The following is a 16,734-nucleotide window of genomic DNA, read 5'->3' as shown; positions in this document are numbered from 1 at the left end:
TAAAGGAAGTCCCTCCCCGGAACAGGGCATGTGGAAGATCCGCTACGGCGTATGTCTTCAACTTCCCACTTTAGTTTCATCGCCTCTAACTAACTCCAGGAAACCTCAAAGAGTGAAGCAAAGCCATGTGCAGCTGGCTGGCTTTGATTTGAGGTAACATATATTTACGAGATTCATTGCGAGGTAGTTGTATTGCTATGAAGCTATTTCGTAGGTTGTCAGGTTTTTAGTACTAGCCTTTCAAAGCAATCCTGCAGTGTTTGAAAATGTATTCATTGTTAAAGCGAATAGCCTGGCCGAATGAATCGCCATCCTTAGGGCTGAGCTGGATGCTGCAGGACAGCGCCTCCTCCCTGCGACGATGCTCAAACTTAGCAGAGCCGGGTTCGATGTTTTAGACATTTTATTGAGCGTCCTTTCTTGTTACATGCATATTATGTTAGATAGTATCACAATAGCTACTTAACGCTTACAAAAACAATGTCATAATGTATTGCCATTTATATTCGCTGAGTTGTTGAAGACGGTTTCCGTTTCGCCCGGCTGCTACTATGGCAATATTTCACCACTAGATGCAAAAGACAACATCATCATCATAGTAATAAGGTGGTTGAAGTGCACTGGATCCATGTCTGGAATTGATATCCAAAAGTCGAACAGTGCGTAAACTGGGAACGTAGCCTATTTGTCAATATCAAAAGACTGTGGTGCATGGTGGTTCCTGGTGGTGTGCCCCCCGCCTAAAACTGATATTTACACGCACTCAAGGGTTAAAAGTAAACTTTATGAATAAAACAATTCAGAAAGACGACCAAACAATATAACTCTTATGTTTATCAATACTAAATAATACGTAAATAAATCATTTTAATTAAAAGCCTTGAGCAATTTGATGCGACGGCATTTGTGGTGGGCGTGCATTCACATTTATTTATTTTTTCGATACGCACATCCTCTCCTCCTATCTTTGTGTACATCAGAAAGTGTGTGTGGGACGAGCCCGAGTGGGTGGGAGTAGTGCGTCTTTAAACCTGATAATCCTGCCTTCCTCAATCTCTGCCTGCCAGTCGTGGGGAAAGCGGACCGGCGTAGGGAGGTCTCTGTGCGTCCACAGTTACCTTAGAGACGTACCAACTTTATGGGCTCTAACATCTACATTATTAGACCTAATCTGGATTCTCACAGATAAGAATCAAACAGCTAAAGCACGCGATGTTCAGCAGTTGGTTGGAGTCTAATCCTATTAGATAGCCGGCGGTTCAGACCCAGGTGATATTGTCTACAATGAGCTCCACGGACAATTCGGACGCGGATTCCAAATTAGTTTCTGTAATACAGGTGATGTATCCCAGGCATTTTCCCTTATTTTTGAGCTGCTACAACATATAGTGTAAGATTTATTACTAATCAGTTTGCAGGTTTATGCTGTGCATACATATTAGCTTGCACAAAGTGGGTTTGTGTTTTTAGGGAGTTTTGCCCAGATTTTTTTCAAACCTTTTTTAAATACCTTATTTTATGTCTTGTAGTTTGTTAAACTTTTTATTTGACCCAGTATACGTATTTATATCAAGTGTAAGAGGAACTCTCTTATCCCCGAAAAGCATGAATATCACTGTTTTAATGCTCAAAGTCGTCTGAATGAATCTGTTGTTTTAGCGACTGGAGGAGAGCGTTCTCTCCGAGGAGAAGAGGCTGACGGTGCGAGGGCCCTCCCCAGACGCCCTCGCTACATGTCTGCCCGCTCGCGTCCGAGAAATCGTCACCAAGAACCTCAGCGAGGGCTGTGAGTGTCATCATCATCATCATCATCATCATCATCATCATCACCCTCACTATCATCATCCCTGTCTTACACCTCTCTCTCTCTCTCTCTCTCTCTCTCTCTCTCTCTCTCTCTCTCTCTCTCTCTCTCTCTCTCTCTCTCTCTCTCTCTCTCTCTCTCTCTCTCTCTGTGTCTCTCGCTCTTTCTCTATCTCTCTCACTCTCTCTGTCTGTTTGTCTCTCTGTCTGTTTGTCTGTCTCTCTCTCTGTGTCTCTGACTCTCTCTGTCTCTCTCTGTCTGTTTCTGTCTCTCTCTCTCTCTCTGTCTCTCTCTCTCTCTCTCTCTCTCTCTCTCTCTCTCTCTCTCTCTCTCTCTCTCTCTCTCTCTCTCTCTCTCTCTCTCTCTCTGTGTGTCTCTCGCTCTTTCTCTATCTCTCTGTCTCTCTCTCTCTCTCTCTCTCTCTCTCCCCCCCCCCCTCTCTCTCTCTCTCTCTCTGTCTCTCTGTCTCAGCAGCAGGAGCGATGTCCTCCGTCATGTCCCTGCAGGAGGAGAACCGGGTGCTGCAGGCGGAGCTGGGCCGGGTGGAGGACCTGTTGGCCAACAGCAGGGCCGACCGCGACGAGCTCGCCATCAAGTATGGCGCCATAAGCGAGCGGGTAAGACAGGGCAGCCGGACGCAGACCACACAGGTCTTACGGAGGGGGGGGGGGGGGGGCTGTTAACGGGGGCCTGTATCGTTACCCGTTTTCTGAGTGCTGCGTTCTTTACGTTTCGCTGCTAGGTATGCAGTTAAATGGACATTTTAAGTAACACGACTAGCTGCAGACCCCGCCACAGACCTTTTTCCGGTCTTTTTTACGTCGTCTCTTTGTCTGTTCATGAGACATTTCTGGTCTCCTTGGATACAGGGGTCTGGAATGGACTGAAGTGGCATGTTGTCATGGCAGCGGTTACCCTGGGTGATTGTAAACAGGGGGTCTGAAGTGGGGAGAGAAGGGGTTTGGTGGGTGGTCATTGCATGTCGATGAAGCATTACTAGGTGCAGCCTGCTCACTGTGTATGAAAGCATGGGACGAGTCCCTTTTACACTGCAATGGGATTGAGGAAATCCAAGATACCATTTTACTAGGAATAAAATGGTTGGATATGTTGGTGCATTTGATGAAAATCGTTTACCCTTAATAGTTTACCCTTGAAAAACTATGAAGGGTCACAAGTGTTTGGTTTGGATACACACATTAGATCAGGAAACAACAGAGGCCTGAGGGGCCACTTTGTGGTTCAAAAGATACCTTCAAACCCAAATATGGCCATGCAGGTAATATTGCAGTTGAAGTACAGGAATCTAGGTTAGTTGTTTTCAGTTTTTTATTTTAGACGGGGTAGTCGGATGACTTATTAAGAAGTTATAGTAATAATAGTTATATGATATAGTTATAGAACAGGTTTAAAAATGGTTTCAACAGCTTTATTAATAAAATGGAAAATCTGTAAATATCGTATTCGAAACCGGTCAAATTAATCAGAAAATCAAGACAAAAGCAATCGATGTCCCCTTTGATTCACCATAACCCCCCAGCTGGAGCAGGCGCTGTGCCTCGACACGGGGGACGCGGGCAGCGAGAGCGGCAGCGTGGCGCAGCAGAACGTGGACCTGCGGCGGCGCCTGGACGACGAGCAGGCGGCGTACAAACGCAAGCTGGCGGCCTATCAGGAGGGCCAGCAGAGGCAGGCGCAGCTGGTGCAGAAACTGCAAGCCAAGGTAGTAAAACGCCCCTAATATTCACTTTAAGGTGGCATGTTAGACCACCAGGTGTGAGAGTAATTAGTTGTTACAGGCCGTTTTGAAAATCGCCCTTTTCTGACATCACAAGTGGGCGTGTCCACCAAGATGTATGTTGGATAGATGAGCAACGTTTTCTACTGGGTAGGCTGGTAGGCCGATCTATCCAGCGCACGTCTAGGTGGACACGCCCACTTGTGATGTCAGAAGAGGCAGATTTTCAAAACGGCTTGTACCGGCTAATCACTCTCACACCTGGTGGTATAATATGTCCCCTTTTTTTTAAGTTTCCGTTTTAAAACCACCATGAACACCCGACGTCTAATCCTCGTCCTGTACCAGGTGCTCCAGTACAAGAGGAAGTGTGGGGATCTGGAGCACGCGTTACAGGAGAGGAGCGCTGAGCTGGAGCAGCACGCCTCCAGGGTGAGTCGAGCCGCCTGCCGCTTCGCTCTACCTGTCCTCCCTCGTGGCTCGCCTGCCGCTTCCAAGCGGTGCGTCTCGTAATGCGTTCCTCCTCTCGTGTGTTTTGACCCCTCCCACGCTGCAGGACAACGGTTCAGGTCAACACGAGGATGACGGCGGCGGCAATCTGGAGGACGCTTTGATTAGACTGGAGGAGGAACATCAGAGGTGCTTGACAGTCGTCGCGCGATTGCATGCTGTTCACATGCTGTTCACATGCTGTTCACATGCTGTTCACATGCGCTAAGCAGACTGTAGATAGATAGATTGATAGATCGATAGATAACAACTTTATTGATCCACCGGATGGGAAATTCCTTAAAGGTGACATATTATACCAACAGGTGTGAGTGTGATTAGCCGTTACAAGACGTTTTGTCACGGCTTGTCAGGGCTAATCACACTCACACCTGGTGGTATAATATGTACCTTTTAAGATTCTGCATTGGTATTCAGATCTTCTGCATCGGTATTCAGACCTTCTCTATCGAAATGTATGCTATGAAACAATTGAAGGCCTTGAAGGTGACCCGTTCCTCGTTGCCGTCACAGGAGCAGCAGCCTGTCCTCGGTGAACGCCATGCTGAGGGAGCAGCTAGAGCAGGCGGGGCTGGCCAACGAGGCCCTCAGTCAAGACATACGCAGACTCACTGCGGATTGGACCAAGGCCCGGGAGGAACTGGACCAAAAGGAGACTGATTGGAGGAGAGAGGAAGAGGTTGGTTGGGACGCAAATGCATGATTGCCTCCGCAGGGTTTTTAGGTTTGGAGATGTTGGGTCTAATCACCGGGTCTCCTCCCATCCAGTCCTTCCACAGCTACTTCAATAGCGAGCACAGTCGCCTGCTGCTGCTATGGCGACAGGTGGTCGGCTTCCGGAGGCACGTCTGTGAGCTGAAGAGCAACACCGAGAGGTGAGAGCTCACGCGGACACACGTGGTTGTAGAAAAGCCACGAATTTCCGAATTGTGTCAAAAAAGTAATTCATAAAAGCGGGCGTGTCCAGTGTCCACCTCGATGTATGACGGATAGATGAGCATCGTTTGCTACAGTCCTCTCCTTAGGCCGGTAGACGGATCTATCCAGCACACATCTAGGTGGACACGCCCACTTGTGATGTCAGAAGAGGCAGATTTTCAGCTACCTTGTGAGTTCCTAACGTGGCGTTCTCGGGGGGGTGTTCCTCAGGGACCTGTCTGACATGCGTAACGAGCTGGCCCGGGTCTCCCAGGCCACACAGGCGTCCTGCGCGGGCCTGTCCAGCACGCTGCACCGCCGGCAGGACAGCGCCGCCCTGGCCCTGGAGCGCGACGCGACGCTGCGGGACCAGCTGGAGCTGCAGCTCGGAGAGCGGCTGGCCGAGTTCACCGGCCTCCAGACCAGAACGGAGCAGCTCAACATCAGGTCAGAGGAGGCAGGGATGTGATGAGCGGTTGTGATGAAGGTGTGACCTTCAGTTCTGTGGACCGTAGCGATAAACATGGTGTCTTGAAGGGTTTTGAAGGTCCATCCGTTGTTCAAATTACAGATTTGAACAACATATTATTAATTAATTTTAAATAGATCTATCTATCTTTCAGAAGATATAGGTGTAGAGATTTGATTTGATTTGATTCAATTGATTTCAGACATATCAATAACAACCAAACTCAAAACAAAATGAAAAGCACAAAAAATCAATAAACCAAAAAAACGATGTTCAAATTATTTCACATATAAGTAAAAAAAAAAGAGAAGTATATTACATATATTCATCTGATGTGGGTGAGCTGTAACATACCCAGTAACCGAGGTTCATCCCGCAGGTTTTCGGACTCGGTGCGAGAGAGGGAGCGACTCAAAGCTCAGGTGGAAGAGAAAGAGCGAGAGCTGGCGGCCCTGAGCCGGAGGCTGGAGGTAAGGCGCGCCGTCGGCCTGGTGCTCTGCCAGGGGGGGGGCCGCGGGGGGTCTGCGGGCTTCAACCTGCCGCTGTGCGTGTGTTCCCAGGAGCAGCTTGGCCACAGCGAGGCAGACATGCAGACCATGAGGGCGCAGACGGAGGTGCTGGTCGACACCCTGCGGGACATCGCCCAGGTGAGGCTGTACTCGTAGTGATGAGCCACGCTGAATGCGTTGAGGAATATATTATCACCATCGTCGTTTAAATATGAAAAATATATGAAAGTTTGGATAAAAAAATGCTCACTTAAATATCATGTGAAGCACATTCAAAATCTACGAATAGTTTATGGTAATTTTAGGTATAATATCAAACTGCCACCATTTGGTCGTCTCCCTACCTCTTATATTCAAGATAAGGCCTAAAAAAAAAAAAAGTTTGGTTCCTGTTGGTTGTTAGTTGAGCTCATGGGTAGGTAGGGAATTTATTTTACTTTTTTATTTTATTTTTTCCAGCGGCAGCGAATGATAGGTAGGTTGTTTTCATTTAAAAACGAGAAAATTCGCTCATCCTTGTACAGAATGAAGAGGTGCTGTACCAAAACGTAACTATAGTTTGCATAAAAAAAAAGAAAAACCTTTTTTTCTTTTTTCTTTTTTCTTTAAAATAATTTGGGTCGCACATAAATTGACAGGGTCGGTCGGAAACCGGAACCAAAACATTTTTTTTTTTTAGGCCTAATAATAAAATGTATGATGTATCTGTACCCAAGCTTGGTTTCATGCCTTGGTTGAATCCAAGCTTGGTTACGCTCATCAGACCCCAACCAAACCCCTAACGTTCCTCCTTGTTGCCGGCAGTCCGTCCTGTCAGAGGGGGAGTCCTCTTCAGAGGCGGACCAGGACAACTCGGGGGAGATTCTGCTGTCTCTGCTCCGTGGATCCTCTGTTCTCCGCTCCATGTCCCCTCGCCGCACCTCCTCTCCGTCCCGCACTGCCACCACCACCTCCACCTCCCCCACCTCCCCCTCCATGACCCTGCTCCCAGAGGCCGGCCTGTCTGCCCTGCGCTCCGCCGCGGCCAGCAGACAGCTCCAGCTGCAGGTAGCAGGCCCGGCCCGGGTCCCTTTGTCTCTGCAGGGGGGGGGGGTGGGGGGGCACCTGTGTGTGGCTCTTCTATTGTTCGCAGCGCGCTGATCCAACGCCCTCAGTCTCATCACAGGACTCTAATGTTGCTTTTGAAGATGAAACAGAGCCCCCACAGTATGGAAACTCTGTGCAGTGACGGTTGATGGAGGATTTCTAACACATTGATTCACTTTGAACCGGCTTCTCTAAAATATTTACAGTTCCTCTATAATAGTTTAACCCACCACTCCAGCTGATTGATTTCTAGCATCATTGCCTCATGCATTTATTCAACTTAGTCAACCCCGGATGTGATGAGACAACATCCATTAACTCCCAGTCCCGCAGTATCAACCAGTAACACCCAGTTAAGCAGCCCTCCCCTCACCAGGCCTCCTGTCTGTGGTTCCCAAGGAGGCCAGAGGGCGCCTGACCTCGGCCCAGGCGTCGGCCCTGCAGCTCCGCCGGCAGCTGGCCGACGCCGAGGCCGGTCGGAAGGACCTGGAGCTGAGGAACCAGGCCCTGCAGGGCGAGAGAGACACGGCGACCAGGGAGAGGGAGACCGGGCAGAGGGAGAGGGACCGCCTGAAGCTGGAGAGAGACGCGCTCGCAAGGTAGGTGGCGGTGCCACCTGGTTGGTCTGCTTTGGACCTGTCGCTTCCTAGATGCTGCTTGCTGAAGCTTTGTGTTGCTGGGTTGAAGGATACAAAAACCAAAAGGTTCCTCTATTATATGAGTCTGTTCCTCTGCCTATCTTCTTCCTTATATTCAACTGGTGGTGGTTTATGTGTGTGTGTGTGTGTGTGTGTGTGTGTGTGTGTGTGTGTGTGTGTGTGTGTGTGTGTGTGTGTGTGTGTGTGTGTGTGTGTGTGTGTGTGTGTGTGTGTGTGTTTGTGTGTCCCCCAGTGGGAAGGGGAACCTGGAGCTGGTGGCCCAGGCGGCCCAGAGCAGCTCACACATACTGCAGATGGACTACGAGAAGCTGCAGCTGTCTGTGGCGTCCGCCCAGCGAGAGAGGGACCACGAGAGGGAGGAGAGAGAGGCGGCCCTTCAGGAGAGGGACCGGGCCAAGGCAGAGACCCATAGGACGTACGTCAGCTCATGCAAGTCCCTTTGAGGACACACACACACACACACACACACACACACACACACACACACACACACACACACACACACACACACACACACACACACACACACACACACACACACACACACACACGCGCGCGCGCACACGCAAATCCCTGCACGGCGCGCACACATGGCCACACACACACATTGTAGCAAATCCCAGCTCACTATTTTCCACTACTTAATGCAGTGTTATTACTCCAAAGTTTTAATTGAATTTCCTTGCAGTCAGCGACAGCTGGAGCAGTGCGAGAGCCGGGCCTCTGTCCAGCGGGGCGAGCTGTCCACAGTGCGGGAGGCCTGCCAGCAGGGGGAGGTAGAGAGACAGCTGCTGGAGGGAGAGAAGGCCCAGATGTCGGAGGCCCTGACCCGGGTACAAATCCTTTTTTTGTTATTGACACTGCAACACGACACACGGAGACCTCCCCTTCTGAATGACATCCTTCCGTTCTCTGCAGGCCGAGAGCAGGAACGGCGACCTGTCACTCATGCTACACAAGCTCCAGTCAGAGGAGGCGGGTCTTAGGGACTCCTTGGCCAAGATGAGCAATATCAACGAGGGCCTGGCACACGACAAGACCGACCTCAACAACCTCGTCATGCAGGTACGATGGAGACCCAATGAGCACAAACGCCGTGTCAGACCCGCCCCATATCAGATAAAGTGTTGTGATTTGCTGTAAATTGGATGAAGCGATAGGGCGGCCAGACACGTGCCTGTAAAATAAAATAAAAGCAATAATTATGAAAAACATTTGTATGTTATTATCATGTATATTTAAACACAATAGGGTGAAAAGGCAATGTAAATGCAAACTGTAATTTTCAACAATATCAACACTTGTTGAGGGAGACTACCTCAACATACCTCAGTAGACATTTACAGTACATTATTAGACTATTTCTTACCATTATATACCCTATCCAGTGTCTAAAGTGTCCAGTGCCAGACAGAAATGTGAAATCATCAGTGTCCAAGTGTCCGGGGGTAATGCGTAGTGCAGAGCGGACCTCAGCAGGGATTGATCCCGGGTGGGGGGGGGTACCTTCTCTGCTCCCTCAGCTGGAGGAGGACAAGGCTCTGCTGCAGACCCAGAGGCGGGAGGCGGAGCAGGAGAAGCTGACCCTGCGCGACGAGCTGGTGCGGCTGGAGCAGGACCGCCTGGAGCTGGACTCCACCCAGGGGGTCCTGCAGCGGTCCCTGCAGGACGCGGAGCACGGCAGGGCGTCGGTGGACACGGAGCTCCACGGCCTCCGCGCCGAGAGGCTCAAGCTGCAGGACAAAGTCACCCAGGTGAGGGGTTATGACGGCGGTGGTTCAGCTGATGGGGTTGATTTAGTTCCGAAGAAATTTGTCAAACAGTTAACCCGGTGTAGCCGCGGTACAGAAGCTTAATGCCAAGGACACCCGTTGTAGTTCAGTCAAAATAATGGCAGTAAATAATTTGTAGTTTTGTGGTTTTTTTATCGGAATTATGGATATAACTTAACCAACATATTAATCCCCTGAATTTGAGCATCACGAGAAGTCAAAATCCAAAGTTTCATCCTTTAGATGTGTTAGCCTCCGTGGGTATCCTATTATCTTGTTTCCATCTCTTCATTCCATCCCTAGCTGTGTGGCGAGGTGAGTGCTCTGGGGTCCGAGCTCAGCCTGGCCCGAGGGGAGGGCCAGCGACAGGAGGTGGCCCTGGTGGAGGTGGGCCGCGGCCGGGCAGACCTAGCCCGCGAGAGGGCCGCCCTGGTGGTCCAGCTGACCGCCTCCGAGAGGGAGAACGCCGTGCTGTCCGAGGAGCTGACTGCCTTCAGGTGTGTGTGTGTGTGTGTGTGTGTGTGTGTGTGTGTGTGTGTGTGTGTGTGTGTGTGTGTGTGTGTGTGTGTGTGTGTGTGTGTCTTATTATCTGTGTGTTTATCTGGCTGGCTAACTCAGCTTAAATCACAGGTCTACTTAGGTTACTGAAGTGTAAGTTGATAATGGAGCTCAAAGACATCCCTCGGGTGTCGACACAAGGAGAGTGAGGCCACCTCCAGGGTAGCAGCCTGTGTGTGTGCCTGTGCCCGGCTGCAGGTCAGAGCGCGAGGCCCTGGAGACCAGCCTGTTCGAGGTGCAGCAGCAGCTGGCTCAGCTGGAGTCTCGCCGGGAGCAGCTGGAAGCGGAGAACCAGAACGTCAGTCTGCGCTGTGAGACGGTGACAGGTCAGTGGAGCCACCACGGACGTGTCACTGGAGAGTCACCACCCTGACTGCCAACCTGAGGGCCGCAGAGAGTGTTGATATTTTAAAGATGACTCAGAAACCGATCTTTTTAGTCCGGCTCATTAACGACTTATTAATCCATTTATTTAATTATTTATTTTCACAAGGTATGGAGTATGGATGGGTGGGAGAGTGAGGGGGGGATTGTTTTTGCATGTGGGAATATCTTATACCTCTGTTTGAGTTGTGGGAGGGGGGGGAGGGGGGGGATTGTATTAAGCACATTTGCTTGAATGAAAAGTGCTATACAAATAAAGGTTGTTTGATCGATGAGGACTGGTTTGTTGAAACGGGATCGGTGACCCCTTTCTCCGATGCCCAGCCGAGCTGAGGCGAGTGCGCTCGGAGGGGGAGACCGCCCTGGCCCAGAGTGAGAGGGAGCGGCAGACCCTCTCCCTGGCCTTGAGCACCGCCCGGCGAGAGGCCCAGACTGCCCTGTGCAGCGCCATGTCCGACCACCAGGAGGAGCTGGAGCGACTGGCCTCAGAGAAGGTCAGCGAAGCAGTTCATAGATCGCAATCTCACCTCCGCGTTAAAGGTGACGTATTATACCACCAGGTGTGAGGGTGATTAGCCGTTACAAGCCGTTTTGAAAATCGGCCTCTTCTGAAATCACAAGTGGGCGTGTCCACCTAGATGTGAGCTGGATGGATCAGTCTACCAGCCTACCCAGTGGACTGGAGCAAACGATGCTCATCTATCCGTCAAACATCTAGGGGGACATGCCCACTTTTGACGTCACAAGAGGCAGATTTTCAGAACAGCTAATCACACTCACACACTCCTAGTGGTAAAGTATGTCACTCTAAACTCGGTTTTGGATGAGAGTCGCCCATAGCGTTGCCCATGTACGGGCAAGCTGACGCCTTGTCCGTGTATGGGCGTCCTTCCGCCGCTCCACAGGAGGCCCTGCGTCACAGCCTGCAGACGGAGAGCCAGGAGCTCCTGAGGACGCACCGGCAGGAGGAGGAGGAGCAGCTCCTCCAAGCCGAGAGGGAGCGGGAGGCGCTGAGGGACGAGGCCCGGAGCCTGCAGCGCGACCGGGACCTGAGCCTCCTGCAGGCCGAGACGGAGAAACAGCAGGTCTTTATGGACAATTCCGAAAGAAGTGCCAGACAAACGGAGGAACCGAGATTGCGTTTTGTCTCTGACACACTGTGCAATAAGGAGAAAATGATAAATTAGGTCCAGGTGTAATATTTACAATAAAAAAAAAGTAATATTTACAATAAATCCATTCTCAATAATGCAAATTAATTCGGAATAATTCAAAGGTGAGGCAAAACGAAACGGTGTATATAAAATAAACCTAAAAGAGTAAATAGTTTGAAATGTGAAATATGAGGAACATTACGGGTTCATGGGGGCAGAGGGGATGGGAGGGGAGAGAGCTGAGAGAGTTGAGCTTCCTGACAGCCCGATGAAAAGTTGAAATCAGCAGACAGGACGCAGACCTCTGTTGGAGATGCAGTGGCTCTGTGTAACGCCTTTCTCTTCCCTCGACAGGCTCTGTCCTTGAAGGAGGCGGAGAAGGCGGTGCTGGCTGACAAGGTGTCCGCCCTGCAGGCTGAGCTGACAGCGGCTGTCCGTGACACAGAGAGGACGAGCAGGGAAGCAGCTCTCTACAAGGAGCAGGAGCAGGTGATGTCACACAACCCAGGAGCGCTTGGGTTCTACTCGTCGGGATGCTACAACACTGTTGTTTTTGTTGTCGTTGTGGTTGTTGTTTCCCATCCTTGGAGTAAATTTGTAAAGATAAAGAGATTTGGAGATTTTAGGAAATCTGCCATCGCAATTGATTGAGCACAGTGCCTAATGATTAGCAACTACGAGGGAGTTTTGATATTACCGATGGTTTAAAATTAGTAGATATAAATAAATTAAGTGCAAAATAATTGCACAATATTAATTTTGGGGTAAGGCACAAGAAAGGCTGAGAACCAATATCGAGCACAATCACAAGAAGAAAAAATTCAACTTGCAATTTCCACCATTTTGAAGTCCCCCCTCCCACCATGTGTGTGTGTGTGTGACCCAGGCCCGCGTGGGGGTCTTGACTGGGGAGCTGCAGGACCTGCGCTCCCAGCTGGAGGACGCCAGGGGGGCCCATGAGCGGCAGCTCCAGAGCCTGGGGGAGGCCCGCGCAGACCTGCAGTCCCGCTCCGACGCGGCTCTGAGAGAGGTGGGAACAACACAAGCTGACGAACCTGGCAACCGAGCACTGCATCATAATCATGGATCCAGCGGTCCTCGGAAACTAAAAACCTAAAGGGGTGGGGTCACGCCTGTTTCCTGTTCCATTATGGAGATATTCTACAGAAGAGGAATGATTTTAATGATAATAATAATAACTTGGATTTGATTTGAGTTCCTGTAGGCAGTCGATAGGTTGTGTGGGTGGGAGCTGGGAGAAGGGGTTTGTGCTGATAAAGAGTTGAGTGTCATTGGCGTAGCAGTGGAAGTTGAGGACGATATGTCTTTGGGGCAGCATGTAGATGGTAAAGAGCAGGGGACCAAGCAACGAGCCCAGGGGCACGCCATGATCGGCAGGTGCCGGATCAGAAGTGGAGTCATTTCTTTTGCGTGGGTGAAGCCTCAGAAGGGGATGTGTAGTGTCTTTACAGACACTTCTTCGAAGAGCGTTGTTCTGATATCAATCTGCAGAACTGCAGGCACAACACTTGCCATGCCAAAGCCCGATATTATGGTATCTAGTCTCATATCACGACGTCGATATAATATCTATATATTGCCCAGCCCTAACATGGCAACATACTGAACCCTGGGGGGGGGGGTCTTGTGGCTCTCAGTTGGAGCAGTGGAGAGCCTCTCTGTCCACCAGTCAGGAGAGTCGTGACCAGGTGAAGAGGGAGCTGCTGGAGACGGAGCGGCAGCTCAGCCAATCACGCGACACGACGGAGGGCCTCCGGAGGGAGGGGGCGGAGCTTAGACGCAGCCTAAGTGACCTCACCAAGGAGAAGGAGACCCTGAGCCAATCGAATACCACGCTGAGGGAAGCTGTGAGGGGCGCGGAGAGCGAGAGGATCGGGTGAGAAGAGTCCGGAGTCTGGCCGTACAAGACGACACCACTTACCTGATTTACGAGACTAGCTTACGAACATGTTACTGTCATGTTACTGGCTTTAAAGCAACATTTATATATAAAGTTGATTGTTTTCAGTGGAAAAGAAAGCAACACTACAGACAGAAATATTAGATCTTTGCATTGGATAGTTTGTACATACCCAGACTAATGGAGAGTGTGTGTTAGTGAACACACTTATAAAGTGTGTGTTAGTGAACACACTAATAGAGTGTGTGTTAGTGAACACACTTATAGAGTGTTGGTTTCTGTACACACTTGTGCGCGTGTGGGGTTTTTGTGTGTGTCTGTGTGTGTGTATGCGTATGCATTGTGTTTATGTGTGTGTGCACGCCTGTGTGTGCATGTGTGTGTGCGTGCCTGCCTGTGCATGTGTGTGTGTGTGTGTGTGTGTGCGTTCCTGCATGTGCATGTGTGTGTACATGCCTTCATGTGCGTGGTGGTGGTGTGTGTGTGCGTTCCTGTCAGGGTGAAGCGGCAGTGCGAGGAGCAGGCCCAGCGCGTCACGGTGCTGGAGGAGAGCTTCTCCTCGGCCCAGCTGGAGGTCAGCGACCTGCGCGGCGTCCTGCGGGAGGTGGAGCGCTCCCGCCTGGAGGCCCGCAGGGAGCTGCAGGAGCAGAGGAGACAGGTCGGTCCCCCGCCGGGATGGGAGGGGCTGGGGGTCAGAAAGACGCACCTCATTCTTCTTATTATTGAATATTACCTTCGTTTTCCCTCTCTCTCTCTCTCTCTCTCTCTCTCTCTCTCTCTCTCTCTCTCTCTCTCTCTCTCTCTCTCTCTGTCTCTCTGTCTCTCTGTCTCTCTCTCTCTCTCTCTCTCTCTCTGTCTGTCTCTGTCTCTCTCTCTCTCTCTCTCCCTCTGTCTCTGTCTCTGTCTCTGTCTCTGTCTCTGTCTCTCTCTCTCTCTCTCTCTCTCTCTCTCTCTCTCTCTCTCTCTCTCTCTCTCTCTCTCTCTCTTTGTGTCTGTGTGTGTCTCTATCTCTCTCTATCTATATATATATATGCTATATAATATATTTGTATTCATCATGTATTCATAATATATTGTCATACATCATATATCACCACACTTGATGCATGATGCAGCATTTATGAGCCAGGGTCCTGCCTCATCCCGACCTGCCTTACCGTCAGCCCTCCACAGAGTGGTAGTAAACGCCGTGTGTCGGTCCAGGTGAAGGTGCTGGACGGGGAGCGGGAGCAGAGGGTGAAGGAGGTGAACGAGCTCCAGTCCCGCCTGTCGCTGGAGGAGCAGAGGGACGAGGAGCGCGGGAAGGAGAACTTCCTCCTCAAGCAGAAGCTTTCCGAAGCCGAAAGCGCCAGGAACTCACTGAAGAAAGAGGTGTGTGTTCTCCAGATGCACCGCGGCTATATTTGACCTAAAATAAATTCAGATGACATGTGGTTGCATACAGTCAATTCGGTGGACACTTTTTATCCAAGGCAGCTCACAACGAATGTCCTTAGATGCATCCTGCATCATGCATGATGCCATTGATGGGGAGAGTTAGGCCTGCCGACAGGTAGACTGTGGACACCCAGTATTAAACACCCTAATAGCTAGACCAGTGGTTCTCAAATGGTCTAGCTATTAGGTTCTCAAATGGTACCGTATTGTTCCAAACTGCAGGGGGTAAAAATAATAAATTACCATTCTTAAAAAGTTGCTAGACTATATAAGTTGTTGTTTTCATTCTGGTGAAGAGAGTTAAAATCTTAGAGGGGGTACACTAGTAGAAACATTTTGAGAACCCCTTTGCTCCACCATCCCCCTGATTAAAAAGCATAACAGCGTTCCTACCTAAGCCTGTATTCCTCCCCCCGTCCTGTGTCTTCCGGGTCCCCCCCCCCCCCCCCCCAGCTCTCAGCGGTGCAGCGGCGCGCGCTGGACTCTGAGTCGGGCTGGCGGGGCTGCGAGCGGGAGCTGACGGCCCAGCTGCAGGAGGCGCGCGGCTGCGAGAAGAAGCTCCAGGACGAGGCCCGCAACCTGTGCCTGCGCGCCCAGGCGGCCCAGGAGAGCGCCAGCCAGGCGGGCCTCCAGCTAAGCGAGGCCCAGGGCCGGCTGGCCGCCACGGAGGCCGAGCTGACCCGGGCCGAGGCCGGCCGCCGGGACCTGGAGTTCCGCCTGGGCAGCCTGCAGTCGGCGCTGACCCGGACGCTGGGCATCGGCGCGGGGAGGCGGGTCAGCGGAGGAGGAGGAGGAGGAGGAGGGAGGGGTAGGAGCCCTGGCGGGAGCTCTCCGGGCTCCAGCACCATCTCCCGCCACTCCAGCGTGTCGCCGCTGCGCTCCTCGCTGTCCCCGCGCAAAGGTCAGGGGTCAGAAGGCTCACACACAAACGTTGTTGCCGCCATTATTATTATTAACTTATTGAAGTCCGGGAAAAGTGTCACGTTATTTAATTTGTATGTTTTTTTTATAAAGGATGTTTGTCATCGTCGTATGCCTGTGATGATATTGCGTAACGTGTTGTTGTTTCTTGACGTCCACAGAGCTGACCCCTGACAACACTCTTGGCCTGGTTCCCATCTCCCCTCAAGGGGGGGACCCCCCCCTGGCCGCCCCCCCCCTGGCCGTCCCACTGCCGGAGCTGGACCCCGAGACCCTCCGAGGCCGCCTCAGAGACTTCCTCCAGGAGCTCCGCGAGGCGCAGAGGGAACGGGTAACGGCTGATCATCCACTCACCCAAACAGCCCTTCTTTGGTTTATATCTGGAGCAGGGAACACAACGTAACTCCACCCCTTGCATTCTGGTGTCCTCCCCAGGCTCTATATGAAGCCGCCACCATAATACTACATTAACTTTTACATACAGGGCATTTAGCAGACGCTTTTGTTGTTCACAGAACCAACTGCACTCTATTAGTGTGTTCACTAACACACACTCTATAAGAGTGTTCACTAACACACGCTCTATTAGTGTGTTGACTAACACACACTCTATAAGTGTGTTCACTAACACACACTCTATAAGTGTGTTCACTAGCACACACTCTATAAGTGTGTTCACTAACACACGCTCTATTAGTGTGTTGACTAACACACACTCTATAAGTGTGTTCACTAACACACGCTCTATAAGTGTGTTCACTAACACACGCTCTATTAGTGTGTTGACTAACACACGCTCTATAAGTGTGTTCACTAACACACACTCTCCATTAGCCCATTCGCTGTATACAACAATGCTAGGATCTACGGTTCTAACGGTGTCTGCTCCTGTGT

At 50.8% G+C, this 16,734-nt stretch overlaps 1 protein-coding gene across 4 annotated transcripts in view; it reads left to right on the top strand.

The window, feature by feature from the left end:
- Window positions 1-36: 36 nt before the first annotated feature.
- Window positions 37-16,734, top strand: part of crocc (ciliary rootlet coiled-coil, rootletin) — a 27,849-nt gene continuing 11,151 nt past the window's right edge. Inside the window, exons 1-28 of one of the 4 annotated variants that reach the window (XM_030375255.1) lie at window positions 37-153; window positions 1,660-1,786; window positions 2,279-2,421; window positions 3,345-3,527; window positions 3,891-3,974; window positions 4,099-4,181; window positions 4,566-4,731; window positions 4,821-4,927; window positions 5,202-5,417; window positions 5,819-5,909; window positions 6,000-6,086; window positions 6,753-6,995; window positions 7,434-7,633; window positions 7,926-8,108; window positions 8,382-8,526; window positions 8,612-8,758; window positions 9,217-9,447; window positions 9,769-9,962; window positions 10,222-10,349; window positions 10,732-10,901; window positions 11,313-11,492; window positions 11,916-12,050; window positions 12,448-12,591; window positions 13,220-13,458; window positions 13,981-14,140; window positions 14,686-14,853; window positions 15,373-15,820; window positions 16,002-16,171. In XM_030375255.1, the coding sequence (XP_030231115.1) occupies window positions 2,287-2,421; window positions 3,345-3,527; window positions 3,891-3,974; window positions 4,099-4,181; window positions 4,566-4,731; window positions 4,821-4,927; window positions 5,202-5,417; window positions 5,819-5,909; window positions 6,000-6,086; window positions 6,753-6,995; window positions 7,434-7,633; window positions 7,926-8,108; window positions 8,382-8,526; window positions 8,612-8,758; window positions 9,217-9,447; window positions 9,769-9,962; window positions 10,222-10,349; window positions 10,732-10,901; window positions 11,313-11,492; window positions 11,916-12,050; window positions 12,448-12,591; window positions 13,220-13,458; window positions 13,981-14,140; window positions 14,686-14,853; window positions 15,373-15,820; window positions 16,002-16,171 (4,437 nt within the window). In that variant the 5' untranslated portion in view covers window positions 37-153; window positions 1,660-1,786; window positions 2,279-2,286. Of the gene's footprint in view, window positions 154-967; window positions 1,339-1,659; window positions 1,787-2,275; window positions 2,422-3,344; window positions 3,528-3,890; window positions 3,975-4,098; window positions 4,182-4,565; window positions 4,732-4,820; window positions 4,928-5,201; window positions 5,418-5,818; window positions 5,910-5,999; window positions 6,087-6,752; window positions 6,996-7,433; window positions 7,634-7,925; window positions 8,109-8,381; window positions 8,527-8,611; window positions 8,759-9,216; window positions 9,448-9,768; window positions 9,963-10,221; window positions 10,350-10,731; window positions 10,902-11,312; window positions 11,493-11,915; window positions 12,051-12,447; window positions 12,592-13,219; window positions 13,459-13,980; window positions 14,141-14,685; window positions 14,854-15,372; window positions 15,821-16,001; window positions 16,172-16,734 lie in introns of those variants that run through there. The other 3 variants (XM_030375254.1, XM_030375253.1, XM_030375251.1) reach the window with 3 other exon arrangements.

This window comes from Gadus morhua, chromosome 13, assembly GCF_902167405.1.
Source record: "Gadus morhua chromosome 13, gadMor3.0, whole genome shotgun sequence".
In the NCBI taxonomy this organism is placed as follows: Eukaryota; Metazoa; Chordata; class Actinopteri; order Gadiformes; family Gadidae; genus Gadus; species Gadus morhua.
The sequence above is the reverse complement of the archived record's forward strand: the minus strand, read 5'-3'. Positions and strand labels throughout refer to the sequence as shown.